Raw genomic sequence first — 23,754 nt, forward strand, 5'->3', positions numbered from 1 at the left:
AACCATCCAGTTGTTCGGTCAGTGGTTGTTTGAGTCGGTCGATTGGTCGTTGTATCATTTCGAGGTATGTGCCGCTCCGTTGCAATCTAATATCGCGTCGCCTGTGAAATGGGGGGAAATTTTTAGAATTTTTAGCAGTGGTGCTTCAATGTGAAGTGTTTTCAGTTTGAATAAAAAAACCAAATGTCATTCATATTTGTGAAAATGTATTCATTTTACAAGTTTCGTTCGGAAAACTACATACAAATCGGAAGAATAACAAGAACAAGCAACAATCCCAACTGCTGCTGAAGAACAAAAGTGTATCCAATTGGAATTATCGATTAAACAAAATAATCGTCAATAAACTATTACAAAAACGTTCATCGTTCCTATATATCCGGCCAATCTGGTATCGTGATATATTTAAAAGGGTTCAAAATAATTTGAAAGTGTGAGAAAAGCAATTAATGCAAATTAAAGCTGTGAGATTAACAAAGAAATTACCTTTACCCTCATCATCGCCCCACATTTTAAGCATGGATTATTTACAAAGCCTGTATGCCCGCATTATGGGTATTAATTTTCAAGAGATTGGTTCTTTGGGCTTCTCATCCAATGACTCCATGTAAGTTTCCGCCAGTGTTCTTCTTCAAGTGACTTTTATTTTTGTTCTTTACCTTGGCAAATGATGTAATAGCGGCAAACAATTTTTAATGTTTTCTTGTTTCTTGTGTTTTTCATATCTGCTTGGCTGGCTGTTTTGTTTTTTGCCGATTCTCTACCTAACAAATGGCAAAAAAAAAAACAACTGAATTTTATTTAGACCACGCAAAGTTGTTGCCTTTGGCAATGTTCTACTCGACCAGACGGCCCATTTGACAGACACCCAATTGTTGGAACGTTACAAATTATCTTTAAATACTAGAGCAGAATTAGATGTGGAGACCTTAACGAAGGTGACGACCGAAGCCATTAGCAACAATAAGTAAGTAATGCCTTTTGATTTCATTAATGTTGCCATTTTTTTTTGATAATTTAAGTGCTCTTCTCTTTATTTTAGCAACCAACATGAGGATCCCCATCTGGGCGGTTCGGCCTTAAACACAGTGCGTATACTCAAACGTTTGGGCACTGAGCCAATGTTTTTTGGTGCCGTCGGTGATGATAAACATTCCGTAATTGTTGAGGATCTATTGAAAAAGGATGGCATGGATAATATGTAAGTGAAAATTAAACACGAAAAGTAGACCATGTTGGGTGTCCCACTTTTCAATTTAGACACATGTAAAACTGAATAAGACGTTAGTTACGCATGGGTGAGCTTTTTATAAATTTCGTGAAGAAAAATGTAATTTTTTGAAAATAACTTCTTTCCAACTGTAACAATAATGGTGTTGAAACAGTGCTTCCTGCTACACAATCGACTGAATAATAAAACCCGACAAGATAAACTGGTTTGAAAATATAAATGAAAAGTCGTTTTTGAGATAAATATTTGTTCCATCTTTAAAATTTTGAGAGGGTTATCCATTTCGTGGTTTCAAAATTAATCGTAAATATAATTTTTTATAATCACGACAGAGAACGCAATATATAAGATAGAGAACTGAGAAGTTTGCACAGACATTTCTAGTACTCCTAGGATGTTTGGTATTGCAAATGGTATATATCGGTCCACGTTTTTGTGTAGGCCCATATATAAGGTTCAAAAATGTGTCTATAACCCCAAAATATCGAATATTGGGGGGTAATGTAGTATGCCACTTTATTGCAGAGCTGTATGTTTCAGTTTAGGTTCTTAAAAATTGATTCAAATTAACAGTTTAACCATTAGGACCTCTGTCGGCCAAATGCATTTCTCATGATCCCGCTCATACATCATTTATTACCATTTTCCCTTGTTCATTAGTATCTTCATCAATTTTTAGGCCTGGAAGTAGCATTAGATATCACCTTAACAAAGGTTTCTTCCCAGAATATTTGTAGAAACTCGGCCATTTTGTCACCTATCACCTCAGTGTTAAGTTGAAATTTTAAGAAGTTAAGAATTTATAATAATTCTTTCGAAACATATACGATTTTAATCCACCACAAAAACCATATTGCTTTCTGATTTAATCATCAGGTGAGTTTCACTCAATTTCTCAGTGAAGTTATTCAGAAATTTATTAGTGCTCAATTTTTTAGATAAGTGCTAAATTCGGACAAAAATTCAGACCAATTGATGAAACATTAACCATCCCATCGTATTCTCTTTTTTTTACAATTATTGTAACTGGTAATATGAGCCCTTTTAGTTTCTTTATAAATCTTTAAAGTTTGCTCTTATTTAGATTGATTGTCTGATTTAAGTGAGCGCACCCTCCTTTACACAACTCCAGAGAAACATATGGAATTAGAAACATTGCTTTGCTATCAAAGCCGTACGCTCAGTTCCATCTGATTGCCTTGGTATAAAGACGTTTCAAGTGTACAAAGTGGATATAAATAATAAGTGCGAAGAAGAAATAAAAGTATTGAAACTGAGATATCGAATATTTATATTCTACATAACGACGTCATATTGCACATTAAGTACATATAGCATTCAAGATTTCCAAAGCACGGCAAATTTACCAAGGTTGAGTGCTAAGTGTTCAATAATTCCGGAAAAAGCTAAATTTTACAACCATTACTAACATAATTATTGCCTAGAAGAAGAAAGGAGTTGAAGGCGAAAATATCATCGGAAATTATATACAAAAATTGCAAAATTTTGATAAGCTTCGCCAGTGAGCCAACGAAGCAAACAGCCAACAATTAACATCATAATCATCAATCTTCATTATCATCCCATCAAACTTCATTATCATATATTACAATAATCTGGTTTGTTAAAGAATTTAAGGTACCGTTTCAGTAAGTAGTCAAATCAATACACACTTGCAGCTACAAATATATCACGAACTACGAAAGAGCACTGTTAAAATATAGCTCCTCTTCTCCATTCCACTTTGTTTCGGAATACTGTGTAGGTTGTATTGGTTCCGCTACTCACTGAACATTTAACATTACAATTTGATATTAACATAGACTACCCTGTAAATAATTAGGTCACTGTATAACAAGACATAATCATTTGTATTTCTCTGCTTGTCATCACCATCAAGAAAACTGTTAACATAAAGTGAAATTACCAGCGTTATTCATCGCAGTCAACGCATCGGAAGATCTTTCGACGGCAGCGACGAGCAGTGTTTATGTAAGTAAGTGAATATTTTTTATTCTGATCTCACATTATCTTAGTAACATTGAAGAGTTACATTGTTAGCAAGTAACAGCTGATGCTGTGTGACATGCAAAGAAATTAACATATAATATCATTAGCGCTTTTAAATACATTTGGGTTTATGCAGATACTGCATTTAATACTTTAAATACAGTGGGGTACTCTTACCTAGTACTCATATTTGAAAAGTTAGGTATTTATTGCCACTTAAAATATAGCGACTATCATAAGGTTATAATGGATGAATTTTACGAATTTTTATATTTTATCTTCATCTAAATTTATTGTTAAGCATGTTTATTTAGGATTAAGATGAATATATTCTTTGAATTTCTATTAAAGCATGGATAATTGTTATTATATATTCTAGAATAAATATACTCAATATGAGTTTGGAGTAAATTCAGTGTTGTCTGTTTGAGGATTTGTTAGTATAAACTGGATTAGCCTTGTGTTTGGGTATTACCACAAATTTGTTGACGGAATGTATAACATGGTAATAATGGAGGGAGGGCTAGTTAGGTATTATACCACCTAAAAACCTAACATTTGAGAGCAGTACTGATTTCAACTTTCCTTCTATCTATATTCTTTCACATAAGCACGCAAATCTTATTATTTGTATTATCGTCAAATGGCACAAGTACAATTAAAGCAACGAACTCCCCCATTCCGTCGAGCAAGAAGGCCGGTGACAATGCGTGCTAAAGCTTTACTAGTGCTTGAGATCACATCTGCCTATAAATTGAGATCATCTATTAAGTGCGATAGTACAAAAATGGCGCCCAACGTGGGGCCAGAACGATTGGAGATATATATATATATATATTAAACAAAATCACACTCTTGCTGCTTTTAGCGTACAAAAATCAATAGTTCTGTCCCTTTCAAAAAGTTTCCTCTATACCAACATCTAAATATTTTCCAATTTCAATTTTCTTAACTATTTGGTATCCAGATAACGAGGGAATATGGATTTGATCAGGACTTCACGTCATTCTTTCCAGCCTCGGTTTCAGGATTACTATTACCTTTACTTCTAAAACTATAACTAGTCTCGTTACTGTCACTTTTCTTAAGGTTTGGAATGCAACTACTGGATAGGTATCTGGTGTTGACCACTTTATGAAATGACTTTAATGAGTCTTGCCTCCCATGTCATATTTGTGAAAACTGAAAATGTGATTTTCTTTCCAGTATGACACACTGTTTTACTCTCTTTCGAAATTAGTTCACTGTTCAAAATATTTCACAGCTTCCAGTTTGATACAACAATCACTTCCAAACAGACATATATATTTTTCCTTAAATAAATTAGGATTTCTTTTTTGATATCTTGTAGTAGGCTATATTGGCCTCTAATTTTAGTTTTCGTTTATTAACATATTCCCAGGTTTACTTTCACTTTGTTTTATAAGTTCTGTAGACCTTTCCAAGAACTTAGGAGCTATGGCGTTGAACAACACTGAAGTCCCGAGTGTGAGTGGTGATTCAGGTGAATCGATTATATGCAATGCTTGCGTAAATCCCATAACCACGAAGTCACACATGTATAAAACAGATTGTGGACATGTATTTCACAAAAGCTGTCTACTATCGTGCACCAAAACACGACCATACTGTCCAGTTTGTAACGCAAGGGTGAGTTTAGAACCTCCCACTCCTAGTGCATCCATTATCACGACTAGGTCGCAAAAAAGATTGACCACCCAAAAAACAGGTAGTCAGGAAGTGAGAGAAACAGAAAACGCATCTACAGTTGCCGATGATTCCTTAAATACTGTGCCTTTAGCTTCGAATCCTACAAACACAAATCCAGCTTCAGATATTAGGGAAATGGTAACAACAATGCTTGCTGCGCATCAAGCACAGATGATGACCTCGCTAGGGAATGAGATTTCTCGCTTGGTACAATCTAGTTTAGAAGCCAACTTATCAAGACTTAATATTAATAATGGTACGACTCCTCATTCCAATCATGGACCCCCACATATCCATCGTACACCAACAAATCAAATGCCAACTCTGCCCGACGTTGAACAGCAGACTCTTAGAGACATTTTTGGAATTCAATCGAACAACCTTAACAATAACAGAAGGACTTCCAGTAGTGGTCACAACCAACCTACAACTGCTCTACACTTTCAAAATTCTGGATCCTCATGGTCCTCGGACCTTTGTGCCCACCCAGATAAGGTTCTTCAAATTATTTCCAACTGGAAAATCAAATTTAACGGTGGGAATTGTGGTCTAACCGCAGAAAATTTTATTTATCGAGTCGAAGCGCTCACTTCTCAGACTCTACAGGGTAATTTTGACATTCTTTGCAGTAATATCAGTGCTTTATTCGACGGTAAAGCGAATGACTGGTATTGGCGTTACCACCGATCGGTACCAGCCATCACCTGGGCAAGTCTTTGTCAGGCTTTAAGATCCCAGTTTAAGGATTCGCGAACGGACGTTGACATCCGTGAATTGATACGAGATCGGAAGCAGAAGGTGAATGAGTCATTCGACACATTCTACGACTCTATAGTCGATTTGACAGATAGACTAAGCGAACCAATTTCCAACAGAACCTTAGTAGAGATATTGCGTAGGAATCTCTTACCCGAGATTCAACATGAAATCTTGAATATTGAAATCAATTCGATACAAGAGCTTCGCAATACTTGTAGAAAACGCGAGTTTTTTATGCAGGACGTTCGGCGACGGCACGGATTGTCCTATTCCAAAAATATACAATTTTCCAAACGTATAGCTGAGGTAGATGTAGTCAGTGACATTGACTCCTGCCCTACTTCCTTTGATAGGTCTGAAGAAGTTTCAGCTTTGGTTCTTATGTGTTGGAACTGTAATAAATCTGGCCATCGGTATCAAGATTGCTTGGCTGAGAGGACAGTGTTTTGTTATGGGTGTGGTGCCCCTAATACATACAAACCAAACTGTCTGAAATGCCAGCAAAAAAACTCGAAGATGGGTGCACAGATGAGTGCACCAAAGTAAATCAAAAGACTGTTACTATTTTATCTAGACCCCCGAACCAATTTAAAAATAATCATTGTGTCCAACAGGAAGATGATCCAGTACCCTATCAGCTCAAGCCATTTCATGTCCGCCTTAGAGATTACTATTTAGCAAGGGAAAGAATTTTTAATGAACCGAAGATCCCTTCCAGATCTTCTCGCCGCATGAAAAGGTTTTGGAATCGAGTGAAACTTACTACTAACAAAATAGTTTCATCCATTTTATCGTCAACTACTGATCTTAGACCATATGCGGAAGTAGTTCTTTTTGGCAAAACCCTACTTGGTCTGTTGGATACAGGTGCGTCCATCAGCTGTATTGGAGATGATGCTGCTAAGCAATATATATCCTCTGGAGCTCCCTACAAAAAATATAACTCCACTGTGCGAACAGCCGATGGGAATAAACATTTGATAGTGGGATTTGTGGATACCACTATTTCTTTTAGGGGTGTGGAAAAGCCCATAACTATGTTTATAGTTCCTAATTTGAATAGGGAACTATTTCTAGGAATTGATTTTTGGCACATTTTTAATTTACTTCCCCCCGAGCTTAGTCTAGCAAAAACATCGTTGATGCAACATTCTCTGTCTGAATTAGACATTCAGTTACCACTATCTGTGACCCAAAAACAACGTTTGGACAATACAATTTCTCTGTTTCCATCTTTTGCTGAGAAAGGTCTTGGAAGAACAAACCTTTTGTTCCATACCATAAATACTGGTAACGCAATTCCCATAAAACAAAGGCACTTTCCCGTATCTCCGGCTATAGAGAAACTCATATACGAAGAATTAGATAGAATGTTAGCCCTTGGAGTTATCGAGGAGTCTAATAGTGCATGGTCATCGCCGGTGGTACTTCACCGTAAACCAGGCAAGAACAGACTCTGTTTGGATAGTAGAAAGCTGAACGCAGTCACTATTGGCGATGCCTACCCGATGCCCCATATTGAAGGAATCCTTAGTCGACTCCCTAAAGCAGAGTTTATAACTACCCTTGACCTCAAAGACGCCTTCTGGCAAATACCCCTTGATAAGGCATCAAGAGAGAAGACAGCATTTTCCGTTCCTGGGCGTCCACTTTACCATTTTACAGTCATGCCATTTGGGCTCTGTAATGCCCCCCAAACCATGTCAAGGTTAATGGATAAAGTTATACCACCGACGCTCAGGACGGAAGTGTTTGTATACCTTGACGATCTCTTGATTATATCTGATTCCTTTGATCGCCATCTTGAGGTTCTAGGTTATGTTGCTAGGAGGATTAGAGAATCTGGATTAACTATTAATATAGGCAAAAGTCACTTCTGCGTTCCAGAGGTGAAATATTTGGGTCATGTTGTGGGAAAAGGTGTAATTAGAACAGACCCTGACAAGGTTTCGGCAATCACAGACTTTCCTGTTCCCCGTTCAGTAAAACAGGTTCAGAGATTTTTAGGAATGACTGGGTGGTACCGAAAATTTATCCAAGATTATGCGAGTATAGCCACTCCAATAACTGATTTACTCCAAGGTAAGCGTAAGTTTATCTGGACTGATGAAGCAAACCAATCATTTGAAGTTTTAAAGTCCAAACTGAGTAGTGCCCCTGTTTTACATAGCCCCGACTTTTCGCAACCGTTTTATCTACATTGCGATGCCAGTAAAACAGGAATAGGAAGCGTATTGGTCCAAAAGAATGCGGAGGGTGAAGAAGTTCCTATCGCATTTATGTCGAAGAAACTTAACAAAGCCCAACGCAACTATACAGTGACCGAACAAGAATGCTTAGCAGCAATGCTAAGCATCAAAAAGTTCAGAGCATATGTCGAGGGACAACAGTTCACTGTAATAACGGATCATGCGTCATTAAAGTGGCTGATGTCTCAGACAGATCTGAGTACCCGGCTAGCTCGTTGGGCCTTAAAACTTCAAGCTTATAAATTCGATATTCAGCACAGGCGTGGTTCTATGAACATAGTCCCAGATACCCTTTCGCGTACACACACAGAGGATATTTCATCATTCGAGGTAGAGAGCGGTGCAAATTTTGAGTCGGACTCTGGATTTTTTATAGACCTGAACTCCCCTAGTTTTCGTTCCCCTGAATACTTAGGACTACTTGAGAAGATAAAGCAAAACCTAGATAGTATGCCAGATCTCAAGATTATTGATGGGTATTTATATAGAAGAACTGAGCATGCCACCGGGGAACAATTACACGACGATCTCGCCTGGAAACTGTGGATTCCACAAGAATTAGTTCTAGATCTTCTTAAAAAGGCACATGACAACCCGACCTCTTCTCATGGTGGTATAACCAAAACACTGCATCGAATCAGAAAATATTACTTTTGGCCAAATCTAGCCAGTGATGTGAAAAAATATATTAACGACTGCGAAGTGTGCAAAAGCACTAAACACCCGAATCAGGTTCAACGTCCTCCTATGGGACAAATGACAGGAACAACACGATTTATGCAAAGGATTTACGTCGATTTTTTGGGTCCTTATCCCCGCTCACGTTCTGGGAATATTGGAATTTTTGTAGTTTTAGACCATTTTAGCAAATTTCCTTTTATTAAGCCAGTAAAAAAGTTTTCGGCGGACTTGATTATCAAATATCTTGAAAATGAGATATTCCATATGTTCGGAGTACCCGAAACTATAGTTTCGGATAACGGGTCACAATTCCGGTCTAAGGAATTTAATAATTTACTAAAGCGATACAATATACGTCATGTTTATACAGCTGTCCACTCTCCGCAGGCCAATGCCTCGGAGAGGGTAAATCGCTCCATTTTGTCAGCCATTAAGTCCTATGTTAAACCGGACCAGAAAAACTGGGACGAATTGCTTAGCTCCATTGGTTGTGCACTTCGTTCTGCTACACACACCGCCATTGGTACTTCACCATATTACATAACATTTGGCCAGAACATGATCACCAATGCCTCTACATATTTGTTGCTGAGAAAGCTTGAAATGTTGGAGGATAGGACTATAAGTTTCAGCAGGAATGATTCCATTCAGATCATGGGGGCTAAGGCTGCTGAGTGCATGAAAAAACAGTACGAACGCAATGAGAAAACTTATAACTTGCGGTCTCGAGAAGTCTCGTATTCTGTTGGGCAAGAAGTTTATCGCAGAAACTTCAAACAGAGCAACTTCGAACATGGATACAACTCCAAATTGGCTCCAACTTTCTTGAAATCTCGAGTTCGTAAAAAGATTGGCAACTCATACTATGAGCTGGAAGACTTGAAAGGTAACCTTATTGGCACTTATCACGCCAAGGATATAAGGCAGTGATGTTTTTGGTGGAATCAGCTTTGTGATTCGTTTCTCACCCCAAAGTCTGATTTTCTGGTGGGGGAATTGTAGTATGCCACTTTATTGCAGAGCTGTATGTTTCAGTTTAGGTTCTTAAAAATTGATTCAAATTAACAGTTTAACCATTAGGACCTCTGTCGGCCAAATGCATTTCTCATGATCCCGCTCATACATCATTTATTACCATTTTCCCTTGTTCATTAGTATCTTCATCAATTTTTAGGCCTGGAAGTAGCATTAGATATCACCTTAACAAAGGTTTCTTCCCAGAATATTTGTAGAAACTCGGCCATTTTGTCACCTATCACCTCAGTGTTAAGTTGAAATTTTAAGAAGTTAAGAATTTATAATAATTCTTTCGAAACATATACGATTTTAATCCACCACAAAAACCATATTGCTTTCTGATTTAATCATCAGGTGAGTTTCACTCAATTTCTCAGTGAAGTTATTCAGAAATTTATTAGTGCTCAATTTTTTAGATAAGTGCTAAATTCGGACAAAAATTCAGACCAATTGATGAAACATTAACCATCCCATCGTATTCTCTTTTTTTTACAATTATTGTAACTGGTAATATGAGCCCTTTTAGTTTCTTTATAAATCTTTAAAGTTTGCTCTTATTTAGATTGATTGTCTGATTTAAGTGAGCGCACCCTCCTTTACACAACTCCAGAGAAACATATGGAATTAGAAACATTGCTTTGCTATCAAAGCCGTACGCTCAGTTCCATCTGATTGCCTTGGTATAAAGACGTTTCAAGTGTACAAAGTGGATATAAATAATAAGTGCGAAGAAGAAATAAAAGTATTGAAACTGAGATATCGAATATTTATATTCTACATAACGACGTCATATTGCACATTAAGTACATATAGCATTCAAGATTTCCAAAGCACGGCAAATTTACCAAGGTTGAGTGCTAAGTGTTCAATAATTCCGGAAAAAGCTAAATTTTACAACCATTACTAACATAATTATTGCCTAGAAGAAGAAAGGAGTTGAAGGCGAAAATATCATCGGAAATTATATACAAAAATTGCAAAATTTTGATAAGCTTCGCCAGTGAGCCAACGAAGCAAACAGCCAACAATTAACATCATAATCATCAATCTTCATTATCATCCCATCAAACTTCATTATCATATATTACAATAATCTGGTTTGTTAAAGAATTTAAGGTACCGTTTCAGTAAGTAGTCAAATCAATACACACTTGCAGCTACAAATATATCACGAACTACGAAAGAGCACTGTTAAAATATAGCTCCTCTTCTCCATTCCACTTTGTTTCGGAATACTGTGTAGGTTGTATTGGTTCCGCTACTCACTGAACATTTAACATTACAATTTGATATTAACATAGACTACCCTGTAAATAATTAGGTCACTGTATAACAAGACATAATCATTTGTATTTCTCTGCTTGTCATCACCATCAAGAAAACTGTTAACATAAAGTGAAATTACCAGCGTTATTCATCGCAGTCAACGCATCGGAAGATCTTTCGACGGCAGCGACGAGCAGTGTTTATGTAAGTAAGTGAATATTTTTTATTCTGATCTCACATTATCTTAGTAACATTGAAGAGTTACATTGTTAGCAAGTAACAGCTGATGCTGTGTGACATGCAAAGAAATTAACATATAATATCATTAGCGCTTTTAAATACATTTGGGTTTATGCAGATACTGCATTTAATACTTTAAATACAGTGGGGTACTCTTACCTAGTACTCATATTTGAAAAGTTAGGTATTTATTGCCACTTAAAATATAGCGACTATCATAAGGTTATAATGGATGAATTTTACGAATTTTTATATTTTATCTTCATCTAAATTTATTGTTAAGCATGTTTATTTAGGATTAAGATGAATATATTCTTTGAATTTCTATTAAAGCATGGATAATTGTTATTATATATTCTAGAATAAATATACTCAATATGAGTTTGGAGTAAATTCAGTGTTGTCTGTTTGAGGATTTGTTAGTATAAACTGGATTAGCCTTGTGTTTGGGTATTACCACAAATTTGTTGACGGAATGTATAACATGGTAATAATGGAGGGAGGGCTAGTTAGGTATTATACCACCTAAAAACCTAACATTTGAGAGCAGTACTGATTTCAACTTTCCTTCTATCTATATTCTTTCACATAAGCACGCAAATCTTATTATTTGTATTATCGTCAAATGGCACAAGTACAATTAAAGCAACGAACTCCCCCATTCCGTCGAGCAAGAAGGCCGGTGACAATGCGTGCTAAAGCTTTACTAGTGCTTGAGATCACATCTGCCTATAAATTGAGATCATCTATTAAGTGCGATAGTACAGTAAGACACGTTTTTTAACCGAATTTGTTGCAATATGGTATTTGGTGTTTTGGGTAAAAATATTAATATTGATTCAGGGTAGCCCCCATATAACGGTATCTCCCAATATTCGGTGTTTAGGGGATTTTGGACATTTTTGACAGGTTTTCCCACAAAATAGGTTGTAATATGGTACTTTGGGTTCTCATTGAATATTACATCTCCGTACCAAAAATTATTAATATTGTCCCATGTTTCAGGGTAGCCCCCATATATCGGCACCCCCAGTATTCGGTATTATGTAACGTTTAAGAGTAGCCCCCATAAGATACCCCCAAAATGGCGATTTTTGAAACGTTTCTTCAATAAAATTGGCTGTAATTTGAAATTTTGGGTTCTCAGAAATGTAGCCCCATTATTAGATATTCTGAGAATTTCAATCATATTTTTCTCACGTATTTTATGATATGTTCAAGCCCCTTTCATAAGATTAATTAGTTTTAGATATTTTGATTCTCATCCTCATATAAAAAGTTGGGCCGGTCCGAGCTTAACATGGGTTTTACTTGTTTATTAAAGAAAATATATCAATTACGACAGATTGAGAATGAAGAGATTTTTTTTGGATAAAATAAACCCGAAGCACACATCAAGGATATGTTAAATATTTGTCAAACGGTTAAGTCGACATTATTCTATCCAGAAAACATTATTTTTTCTGAGGTAAAAACTATTTTGTACTTATAGATACATTACCTCATATATGGCAAAAGTATACCGCATTTCTTCTTTAAAGTTTTTCAAAGTCGAATGGGTCCTTTAGGTGAATTCTCAACTTTAAAGTTGTTGAAGACCCGTAGGTACTCTCCAGGTCAAAAACAGTGTGGAAAAACTAAAAAAATGTACCCCAAATTACCTTTTTGCTATCTACCATAAATTTAAATTTGTTAGTAATATACAGGTCAATGTGGGAAAAAACCTTTGCAATTTGTAGCTGCATGTATGTATATATCGAAACTTTGATTTTTTTATATTACCTACGTGAACTCATTTTATTGCGAAAGCCTGACTTCATAACAAATTATTGCTGTATACTTCTGCAAAAGAACACAGCACTATGAGTAATGGTAATTCCAAAAGTACCTGATAATCTCCATCCATCTTTTTTAATGTAGTTATGAATAAAGAAAGAATCCATGTCGATGAGCTTAATGTCTTCCAATAAAATATTTATATCTTACACACATACCACTCATGTTGATAATATTTTACCCCAAGAGCTATAATCAGACCAACAGATTTAAATCTGTCGTCATTGTTGAAAGTACTTAAAATAAACGTCATTCCCAACAAATCTGTTTTTGTCTGTTGCTGCTGCTTTCTGTTTACATTACTGGAGTAGTTAGTAATGGGGTGAGTGTATCACCTGAGTGAGTGTATTCTTTGTTTAAACCAAAACAGACCATGACACTTTTTTCGAAAAAAAAAAAATAATAATAAAAGTATCCTATTCTATTTTGGAAATGATGATATCATGACTAATTAATCTACGGGAATCATAAAAATTCTCAAGACTGACATTTGTTTGTCTAAAATATCAAATCTTTTACTTCCTAATTATAATCATAGTCATTAAAAATTGTATAAGGTAACATTTCCATTTCGGATTTATTTACTTCTTTATCTGGCTATGGTGCGAAAACTCACTAAACAAACAACCATATTTTGTGTATAGAGCTTTGATTTGTTTTGTATAAAATCCCTGTATGCGAATAACTTTCCATGACCTTATTGGCAATTATGGTAAACAAAGAAGTTCGAAACGAACAAAGGGATTATAAATGTAAATACATACATATTTTCAAAAGTGGGAAACAAAAAAATGTAAACAGTTTACAGATACAGGCAAAGCAACCCCCATACGAAAAATTGTCTATATAGGTCAATGTTGTTTTTCACATATTACATAAGGTAAATTGGCTGTATTACAGTTACAAAATTTAAAATCATTTGACCTCGCAATATTTAAGAATTTTGTACATACAATGCTTCTACTTATATGATGTTTGGTATTGAAAATGGGACACATCGGTCTACTTTTGGAATAAACCTATATAACGGAATCCCTAAGATTTTGAAGCGTTTGGTATTTTTGGTACATACTTACCTAAAATAAATTGTCACTATTGGGTCCACTTTTTTGATTAGCCTTATATAACCTTCATTCGGTATTTTGGGCGCGTTTTTCAATCGAATATACTTCATGTTAATATTTTGAATTCTCATTGAATAATAAAAAAAAATACATTTATTTAAAATTTTCGGTATTTTGAAGGTTTTAGCCGCATTCTCCCTTTGAAGTGGCTGAATTGGCATTCCGGCTTCTTGTACGGTAAAACACATTTATCCAGAAAAAAGCTCTACATAGGTTTAAGTTTGGACATATCCCCATATAAAGGTTTCGTCCCACTTACGTACCTTAAATGATGGCAAAAATGTGCCTCATCGAAGTATTGGTTTTATACCCCATGTTTCTTTGGACCAAACCCGTTTCAGACAATTTGGAGTCGATTTACAAATGTCGCTCCGTCCGTCTGTCTGTCTGGCCGGCAGGATCGCAAGATAAATCTCAAAGGGAGTAACCGATTTCATCCAATCTATACACATCGTAATATTTCTACCAAACTTAGTTCAAATTCGAAGATGGGGAATATCAGTCCAAACCTTCTGGTACCTCCCTCACAAACTAGTGTTAAACATTCATTTTATAAGATCATGCGAAAGGACTATCCGATTATAACCAAAGTTTGTACAACATATTATCTTTACCAAAACTAAATGAAGTTCGATGATGGGACCCATTGGTCCACACCTTCTGGTACCTCCCCCACGACTGGTCAACATTTTCAATATTTAAAAAATCCAATATCAGGCAAATTGAATGTCCGATTTTAACCAAAGTTTGTACAATATTATATAAAATTTTAAATTTTATTTAAAGCGAATTGAATAACCGATTTGATCAACATTAAATCCGAAATCAATTTGATAAAACATATACCTTATATAAAACGAATAATAAAACTTGTGTGTAACTACGCGTATGTATCTGTCGCCAACACCGACTGACACTTTTTTACTTGTTTATAAAATTAATCAAATGTATGAAAGAATATGTAAATGCACGAATCCTCATAAACTCTCACTATTCCAGGAAATTTGTCCCAGAGAGTCGTTCTGTCTGCCACAACTTATATTCCATACACAATGACTGATTTCAATATTTAAGTCCAGAAAAATTCGATTTGTATACCATGTTTCAACCATAATATAGTAATTTGTTGGACACTCTATAATAAATATGGTTTCGATGTCAACTTGCTAAAATGCGTTATTGCAAATACCGTTAAAGTGCAAATTGTTTATGTCCACATTTATTTAGTTAACTACAAGGCCTAAAGCGGGACTTTACCTTTTATTATTTGAGTGTAATTTTTTGGATTTTGGATAATTCATTCTCATTATTCAATTATCTTATCTTCTGTCAGGTAGCTCCAAATGATTGCTTGTTTTATTATTAAATTATTCAGTAACCTGTGATTTGTTTTGCATTAAGTCAGTGTCTTGCAACGAAGGGTGAAAGGAATTCCGCTTGCTTATTTAACTCCACAACCCAACGAGATGAAGTCATAAGAGTCTTGAATTGATCAAAAACACAAAATATAGCAGAGGTTTCAAATATAGTATGTATATTTAAAATATTTATATATGGATATTTAAAGTATTTATATTTTTCACATCGTTGCTGCTACATGCATATATAATGACATATCGGTCAACTGATTGATATGACCTCTACATGACGGTCCGTTATTCGTTATATTTAAGGTTTTGAAGATTTTAGCCTGCCATAGAAAAAGGCTGTAATTTCTTAAAAGACACTTTTGAGCAGAAAAATTCCTATATTGTTAAGAAATTAATTCGATTTTATCAAAATACACAACCCGTTGTTTGCTTAGAGGCTAAACATATTTATAAACAAATACAAAATGTCAGTCGGTATTGTCGACAGGTGTTGTATACCCTCAGTCTATAGTTTTCAGAGGTCTATAGAATTTTTATCTAGTGTCGAGATTGTGGAGGAGGAACAGATTGTGGGAACGAATCATAGGTTATGGATCTATATGGGAAATTACAAAATTCTTTTAAAATTCCATTAAAAAAATTTTGAAAAAATTTTTTGCGAGCACATTTATGATTTTTGGTACATAGGTTATAGCGGTTTTAAATCTTGTATTTAAAATATAAATTAAATGGATTCCTATTCGTTGTAATTCGCGAATTTCTTCACAAATGTTTAAACACCATTGTTTTCTTTGCATACTAGTCAAATCACACTGAAATACGGTTTAATAGTCGCGAAAAACAAATAGAAACATGAAGATATCGGAAAATAAAATAAATTAATTTTTGAATTAAAACAATTTTTTTTTTTTGAATTTTCGATTTTTTAGTATGGTTAAGAGGATACGGTTTTGCCTTAATATTCTAAAATATACGACGCTTTCTTCTGCAAATTCTTTTAGATGATTGTTAAATATCGGTAGATTCATCTGATAAGAGTTTCGACGTCATTAATGGCTAAATATATTGCACTTACAATACATAAAAATGATCAATATTGAAAAGCTTGCAATTCGCGAATTAGTTGAAATCAGTTGATGCGCATGCGATTTTCGTATAAACCGAATCAATGTCTTTCAATAATTATTAATTTTTCGATGTTTAATTTAGCGGTCAAAGTGTGCCACTCGATGCACTTTACTATGCAAAAACCCTAAAAATGGCTAAAAATCACGCAACGTACATACGATTTTTATACGCATCCGACTTCAGTAATCTCCTATGAAAATACGCAAAAGCACACATATTTTAAAAGGATCGGTTAAGAACCGCGGATGTGCCTCCACAATCAATTTTGGATAAAATACGCATATTATTCGCGTATCGATGTATTTTTGACATATTTCCACACAGATTCGCGAATTTGACAATACAAGCATAAATGCATGTAAAATTAATTCGAAGAAAACCGGGATTATTTTCGCGAATTTGTCAAAATAAGTTTTTGCAGTTTTTCCCACATTCAAGGTACCTATATCCGCCGTTTTATTGGACGGAAGTGAACATGGATGGGCTCATTAGATCCGGCACGTAAAAAAACTAAAATCACGCGGGGTTCCATGGAATTTGAATGGACTTTCATAATTTTAGACTCAAAAAATATGTTTTTTATAAAAATTTACGCACCAAATTTTCGTCGTTGGGACCCAATTGCAAAGAAGCTACAGTGAGCACATTCATGAGATATACACTAAACGAAGCAAAATCACGAGTTATACAATCCTATAATTAGGTTATTCTATTATCTGGATGCGCATCCTAATTATAAGAAAAATTCAAAAAACACGGAAAATCCGGCTTCAAAATGTCAGCATCCATTTTGGGTGGATGTAGTGATTATATCGAAAATTCATACATTAGGACCATATTGTCCATGGGGTATTCTGCAACATAGTCACTGATCACATGTGCGTGAGTTTAGCCACAAATCGGGAACGAACACAAAAAAACTCGTTGGCTTCAACACATTTTCACCCATTTTTTTACATTACCACCATCACAGCTTCCACGCAACTTATTATTTATTACCGATATTTTAAGATTTTGACAAGAACACTTCATTTTATAGAATTGAATTTAAATTATATGCAATATGTTTATAATTCGCGAGTTATAACCTTGCAAACCTCAGCTGGGAATTCTGTTTTGTTTGTGAAGTCCTTCAGTTTTTTTTTTCAATTTACAACCCCTAAGGTCGGTTATTTCTCGAAATGTATCATTTACTAAGAATTGGGTTCAGTAGCTTGAAAAGGCTGAAAATGTTCTAACGTTTCATTGTCTTCTCCACGCGCTCTACGCCAGTTGCTTCCCTTTATTTATTTATTATTTATGGTTTTTATATATTCTAATAGATTTTTGGATTTAACTGTTTTAGAGTTTATAGTTTTTATGACTGTCACTATATTAATTATATCCTAACCAGAGTTTGCACTAAATCAGTTCAGACACTCCGTTATAGTTTGAACCTACGCCAGTATGATCGTGTTGGGATCTGGTTGCCGAAGTCAAATTTCGGTTTTCGGCTCTTTGATTAAAAATCCCAGTTCCGACTTTCCAGCTAGCTGGGAGTCATCAGTTACCAGGGGCATATTTGCTAGTGTTCCGCTATCCCATAAGTCCCTATCTGGTATCATAGTTTCACATGTTTCAGTTGTATTTGAGGATCCGATTGTGGACTTTATTTTGTGGACTGTATTACATATTTGTGTCCGGTGTCGGTCCACTGGTTCATAGCTTTAAGTTTTAAGCTGCGACGGCCGCTTCAAATTTAATTGGATGTCAATTGGAACTATATACACTATAGTCTCCAAAACTGTCGTTGGTGTTGTCCGTATTTTTCTACATACGCCTAGGCAGCATGTTCTGTGGGCATTCTGTAACGATTTTACATGAAATGTTTTGTCCATGGCTTTCCATCAGAATGGCGACGTTTGGATTCGTCTAATAACGCTCTTATAAATCCAGGTATCATTTATTGATTGAAATCACATTTCGAGCCTACGGCTTTTCTACAGAAGGATCAGCAGCTGTGGGCTTTGTATACCCGTTCCTGTATGTGGTTTTTATACCCTTCACCACACTGTGGTACAGGGTATTATGTCTTTGTGCATATGTTTGTAACAGGCAAAAGGAAACGAGATAGACACATGGTTCCTTTTGAGAATATGCATAGAATCACTTTTTAAGTCGATTTATGCATGTCCGTCCGTCCGTCCGTCCGTCTGTCCGTCTGTCCGTCTGTCCGTCTGTCTGTCCATGTTAAATTGTAAACAAAGTACAGGTCGCATTTATGATCCGAATTGGATGAAATTTGGCATAGGTCACTTATTCGGCCTAAGGACGAACCCTATTGAAATTGGGAAAAATCGGTTCAGATTTAGATATAGCTCCCATATATATATTTAACCGATTTAATGTAAACGGTCCCTATATATCTTTCGATTTGCACGAAATTTGGTACAGCCTAATCATTTAGGTCTAGAATGATGTCTGCCAAGTTTCATGAAAATCGGTCCAGATTTAGATATAGCTCCCATATATAGTTTCGTCCGATTTCATGTAAATGGTGCACCAAAGTCCACATATATCTTTCGATTTGCACGAAATTTGGTACAGCCTAATCATTTAGGTCTACAATGATGTCTGCCAAGTTTCGTGAAAATCGGTCAAGATTTAGATATAGCTCCCATATATAGTTTCGTCCGATTTCGTGTAAATGGTGCATCAGAAGTCCCTATATATCTTTCGATTTGCACCAATTTTGGCATAACGTACTGAATTGAGCCTAGAATTATGTCTGCCAAGTTTCGTGAAAATCGGTTCAGATTTAGATATAGCTCCCATATATAGTTTCGTCCGATTCCATGTAAATGGTGCCCCAAAGTACCTATATATCTTTCGATTTGCACGAAATTTGGCATAACGCACTGAATTGATCCTAGAGTGATGTCTGCCGAGTTTTGAGAAAATCGGTTCAGATTTAGATATACCTCCCATATATAGTTTCCTCCGATTTCATGTAAATGGTGCCCCAAAGTCCCTATATATCTTTCGATTTGCACGAAATTTGGCATATCGTACTGAATTAAGCCTAGAGTGATGTCTGCCAAGTTTCGTGAAAATCGGTCCTGATTTAGATATAGCTCCCATATTTAGTTTCGTCCGATTTCATGTAAATGGTGCCCCAAAGTCCCTATATATCTTTCGATTTGCACGAAATTTGGCATAACGTATTGAATTGAGCCAAGAGTGATGTCTCTCTATCTGTCTGATGTTCGTCCGATTTCCTGTAAATGGTGCCCCAAAGTCCCTATATATCTTTCGATTTACACGAAATTTGGCATATCGTACTGAATTAAGCCTAGAGTGATGTCTGCCAAGTTTCGAGAAAATCGGTCCAGATTTAGATATAGCTCCCATATATAGTTTCGTCCGATTTCATGTAAATGGTGCCACAAAGTACTTATATATCTTTCGATTTGCACGAAATTTGGCAATTTGCTAAGTTTCGTGAAAATCATATATAGTTTCGTCCGATTTCATATAAATGGTGCACCAAAGTCCCTATATATCCTTCGATTTGCACGAAATTTGGCATAACGTACTGAATTGAGCCTAAAGTGATGTCTGCCAAGTTTCGAGAAAATCGGTCTATATAGCTCCCATATATATGTCATGTTAATAGTCCTGGTGAAGGGTATCATATAGTCGGCCCCGTCCGACTTTACTACTTTCCTTACTGGTTCATTCTAAGTTTCCTGTCTACGATTAAATGGCTATCACTGTGTTTTGAAAGATCTCCGTCTTGGTCAAATTTACGTTAAGGCCCCTCGGACTCGCCCAATTATAGACGATGTTTAACACCGTTTCAGGCTTCCTACATAACAAGTTAGGATTCTTTCCCCTCAGAAGTATTATAACGTCGTCTGCATAACAGACCGGTTCAAACCCTCTTCAGTTAAGGTCCTTAAGGGGACCCCCCCCCCATTCTCGGTGTCAAAATTTTTGTTGATATAATTCGAATCTACACTGATTAAGGAATGTCTCTACAAAATTTCAAGTGAAAATCTCAAGAACTCTAGAAGATATATCCGATTTATTGTATCAACATTAAGTGACGGCTAAAGGGCTTCTCAAACTTTAAACGCGTTTTTCTCTAAACATTTTTTTGTGAATGGCGGGCACGATAACTCAAAAACCAATAATCCAATCGGTTCCAAATTTTGCAGCGTTTCTCTGGGAGTGTATAGCTCTCGTATGAACTACGATAAAGCCAATCGGTGAAGATCTTCCTTATTTTTTAACATGGTTTTTGGTAAAAAATCGGCGATTTTCTAAAAATATTTTTTCAAAGGTCCACCATTTTGTTAATTTTAGAGCGAAGTCAATAATCCTAGTTCATACGAGAGCCAGACATGTACTCTTTCTAACACCGTTGGAATTTTCGGATTCCGATGTTCCAGTGAGGAGTTATCATGCCCGCCATCAAAAATAAGGACTTTTCTTTAATTACAAAAAACAACAACAAAACAATAACAAAATTTTTTTGTAAATTATTTTTCTTCTCTTTTAAATCTTCAATTATATATGTGCCAAGTTACAAACCTTAACAAGCATTGGTATTCATTTACCAGCCCATTTAAAATCTTAAAAATAAAAAATCGAGAATGGGGGGGGGGGGGGTTCCCTTAAGAGACTATTAATAGTGGTAACCCACAGCAGTGGTAATAAAACCCCCTTCCTGCAGTGTCCTTTGTCCTACTTTGTACCAGATATCAAAGAATTGACCATCAGTGGTGAGATACCAGAAAGGGAGGGCCATTGGGTCGCATCTTCGGTCTTATGTAGGTTTGGTAAAAGTATTACAATTTGCAAATCGTTCATTTCATTCGCTTAATATAGCTTTGACAAATATTCAAAATGTTGACAACTTTTGGGGAGGTAAAAAGAAGAGTTGACCGATGAGTCCTATCTGCGGAATTTATTTTATCTTGGTAAAAATATAATGTGCAAAGTTTAGATAAAATTTGAATAAGATTTACAAATTTTCAATATTTTGACCCTGAGGGCATAAAAAGGCCATATCAGTATAAGATCTCTAGTAACATTAATATTAAAATAGGCATTCCATTTAAGTTCATAGGATAGAAAATGCCGCTAGGCTGTACATTATTAATCAGATATGTTATCTTATTATAGTACATATATTCTTATGTTCCTTGATTTATTAATATATGTTTCCAGACTTTTATGTATATATATGGGTGCAAGCCTAGATAAGAATAGATATACAGCCCTATTTCCTATTCAGTTTATGCAATAAATCTACTGTAAATGCTGCTATCATCTTTCCTAACAAAAACACAAATAGTAATAATGACTTGCATGGCATTATTACGCTGCACTTGATAGAATGGAAATCTTCCGTAATGTACTCCCACAACAAAGTAAATATGAGGACAGCCTACAAATATAATAAGCGAATTGTTTGCTCATAATTAAATGAGTTTTTGTTTTCTATGAGCTATTCTATTTCTAATTGTATTCAAATTTATAACAATGACATAGTATTTCTCACTAATTTATTATTTTATCAACTTGTTTTTCTATTTTTTTATATTTGCAGTAATTACAGATTGCAAAAGGTAGCCGATACACCTACGGGCCGTTGTATTTGTTTGGTACACAAAGATTCATTGGCGTTGTACGCCAATATTGCAGCTTCGGCGAAATTCTCTGAGAACTTTTTGAGAAAAATTGAACAAGACGAGAAGGCGTTTTTCCTACGCAATGCCGGCAATAAACAGATCTTCTATATCGAAGGCTTCTTTGTGCCGCAGCGAGAGGAGGTGGTGACCTATGTGGTACGCAACTATATTCGTGGTAGACGACGTCTGGCACTGAATCTAAGTGCTCCCTATATTGTCGAAACGAATTACGAACAAATGTTGTATTTGGTCAAGAATGCATTTTTCATATTTGGCAACCGAGATGAATTTGAAACATTCCGCAAATGTTGGGGTGCCCAAAGTATTGATGATTTAGCTCTGGATCTGCTCAAAGAAAGTTCAACACCGAAAATACTAATAATGACCAAAGGAGCTGAGGGAGTAACTCTGATAACAAACTATGAGGACGAATTCTCATCACCTGGCGAGATACGTTTTGAGAACTTCAATGTACCGCGTGTTGAAAATATTGTCGATACGACGGGTTGTGGTGATGCTTTTGCTGCTGCATTCCTACATGCCTGGTTGGAGAAACGTCCTTTGTGTGAATGTGTTCGAATGGCTGGTGATGTTGCGGCCAAAGTGGCAACACAAATTGGTTGTAATTTACCCTAAAATATCTAATTCTGCTGCTTATAAATGTATTTTGGTGCTGTGAGAAAATATTCATTGCAAATTGCTTGATTCCTGGTGAACCAACGTATTTTTGATTTTACAATTTTAATTTATTGCTAGGTTTAATAATATTATGCACTGCTATTACAATAATTAGTGTTACTATTACATATCATTTGCATAACCACAATACATTTGAATCTCCATGCAATTGTATACGTACATACATAGCATATAGTATTTATCATGTTAGTATTTTTATATTACCATTCATTCATTGCCGATTATTTATAAGTTTTTAATAAAAAAGACGTAAATTTTATTTTTATAAACGATTTGAATGTTTTCCTTGATTATTTACTAGAGTAAATGTTAGAAAAGCGGAATATACATTCACAGAGATAATAAAATCATATAGAAATGTCAAGTGTTGCGAAAAAGTTTCCTTCTTCGACAAGGAAATACGCATTGAAAATCCTTTAGTTAGTATAGATTGGGAACAAATGGGGTACGCAAAACATCTAGACTATTCTGTGAATACGTCGATAGCGTAAACAAAGTATCTGAGGTCAAGAATTCATAACTTAACCGATATAGTGGTAAGCGATATAAATAGAAATATGCAGACAATTAACGCTCACTTCCCATCGATAATGCCATCGGGAAACAAATAATTACTTGAGGTGATAAGAACTATGTAAATAGTCCACTAGATATAATATAACAGATCCCTTCAATCATCCCTTCAATAATTAGTTTTTTAATTTTCACTAGAGACGGATAAATAAAAACATTAAAAAACATTAATAGTTTAAAAAT

At 35.4% G+C, this 23,754-nt stretch overlaps 1 protein-coding gene across 1 annotated transcript; it reads left to right on the plus strand.

Moving 5' to 3' along the window:
• Window positions 1–444: 444 nt before the first annotated feature.
• LOC133323935 (adenosine kinase-like) lies at window positions 445–22,935 on the plus strand. Its single transcript, XM_061532837.1, has 4 exons — window positions 445–607; window positions 806–967; window positions 1,043–1,201; window positions 22,218–22,935. The coding sequence occupies exons 1-4, from the start codon at window positions 450–452 to the stop codon at window positions 22,933–22,935; spliced, it is 1,197 nt and encodes a 398-aa protein (XP_061388821.1). The 5' UTR covers window positions 445–449.
• The last annotated feature ends 819 nt before the right edge of the window (window positions 22,936–23,754 follow it).

Source organism: Musca vetustissima, unplaced genomic scaffold (genome assembly GCF_032173495.1).
Source record: "Musca vetustissima isolate MV318-11 ecotype Yass unplaced genomic scaffold, APGP_CSIRO_Mvet_v1 utg526080, whole genome shotgun sequence".
Taxonomy (NCBI): Eukaryota; Metazoa; Arthropoda; class Insecta; order Diptera; family Muscidae; genus Musca; species Musca vetustissima.

Coding starts and splice junctions, on each gene's coding strand:
- LOC133323935 (XM_061532837.1), top strand. CDS start 450: ATGCAAATTAAAGCTGTGAGATTAACAAAGAAATTACCTTTACCCTCA. Junction 608..805: donor TTCTCATCCAATGACTCCAT/GTAAGTTTCCGC, acceptor AATTTTATTTAG/ACCACGCAAAGTTGTTGCCT. Junction 1,202..22,217: donor AAGGATGGCATGGATAATAT/GTAAGTGAAAAT, acceptor TTATATTTGCAG/TAATTACAGATTGCAAAAGG.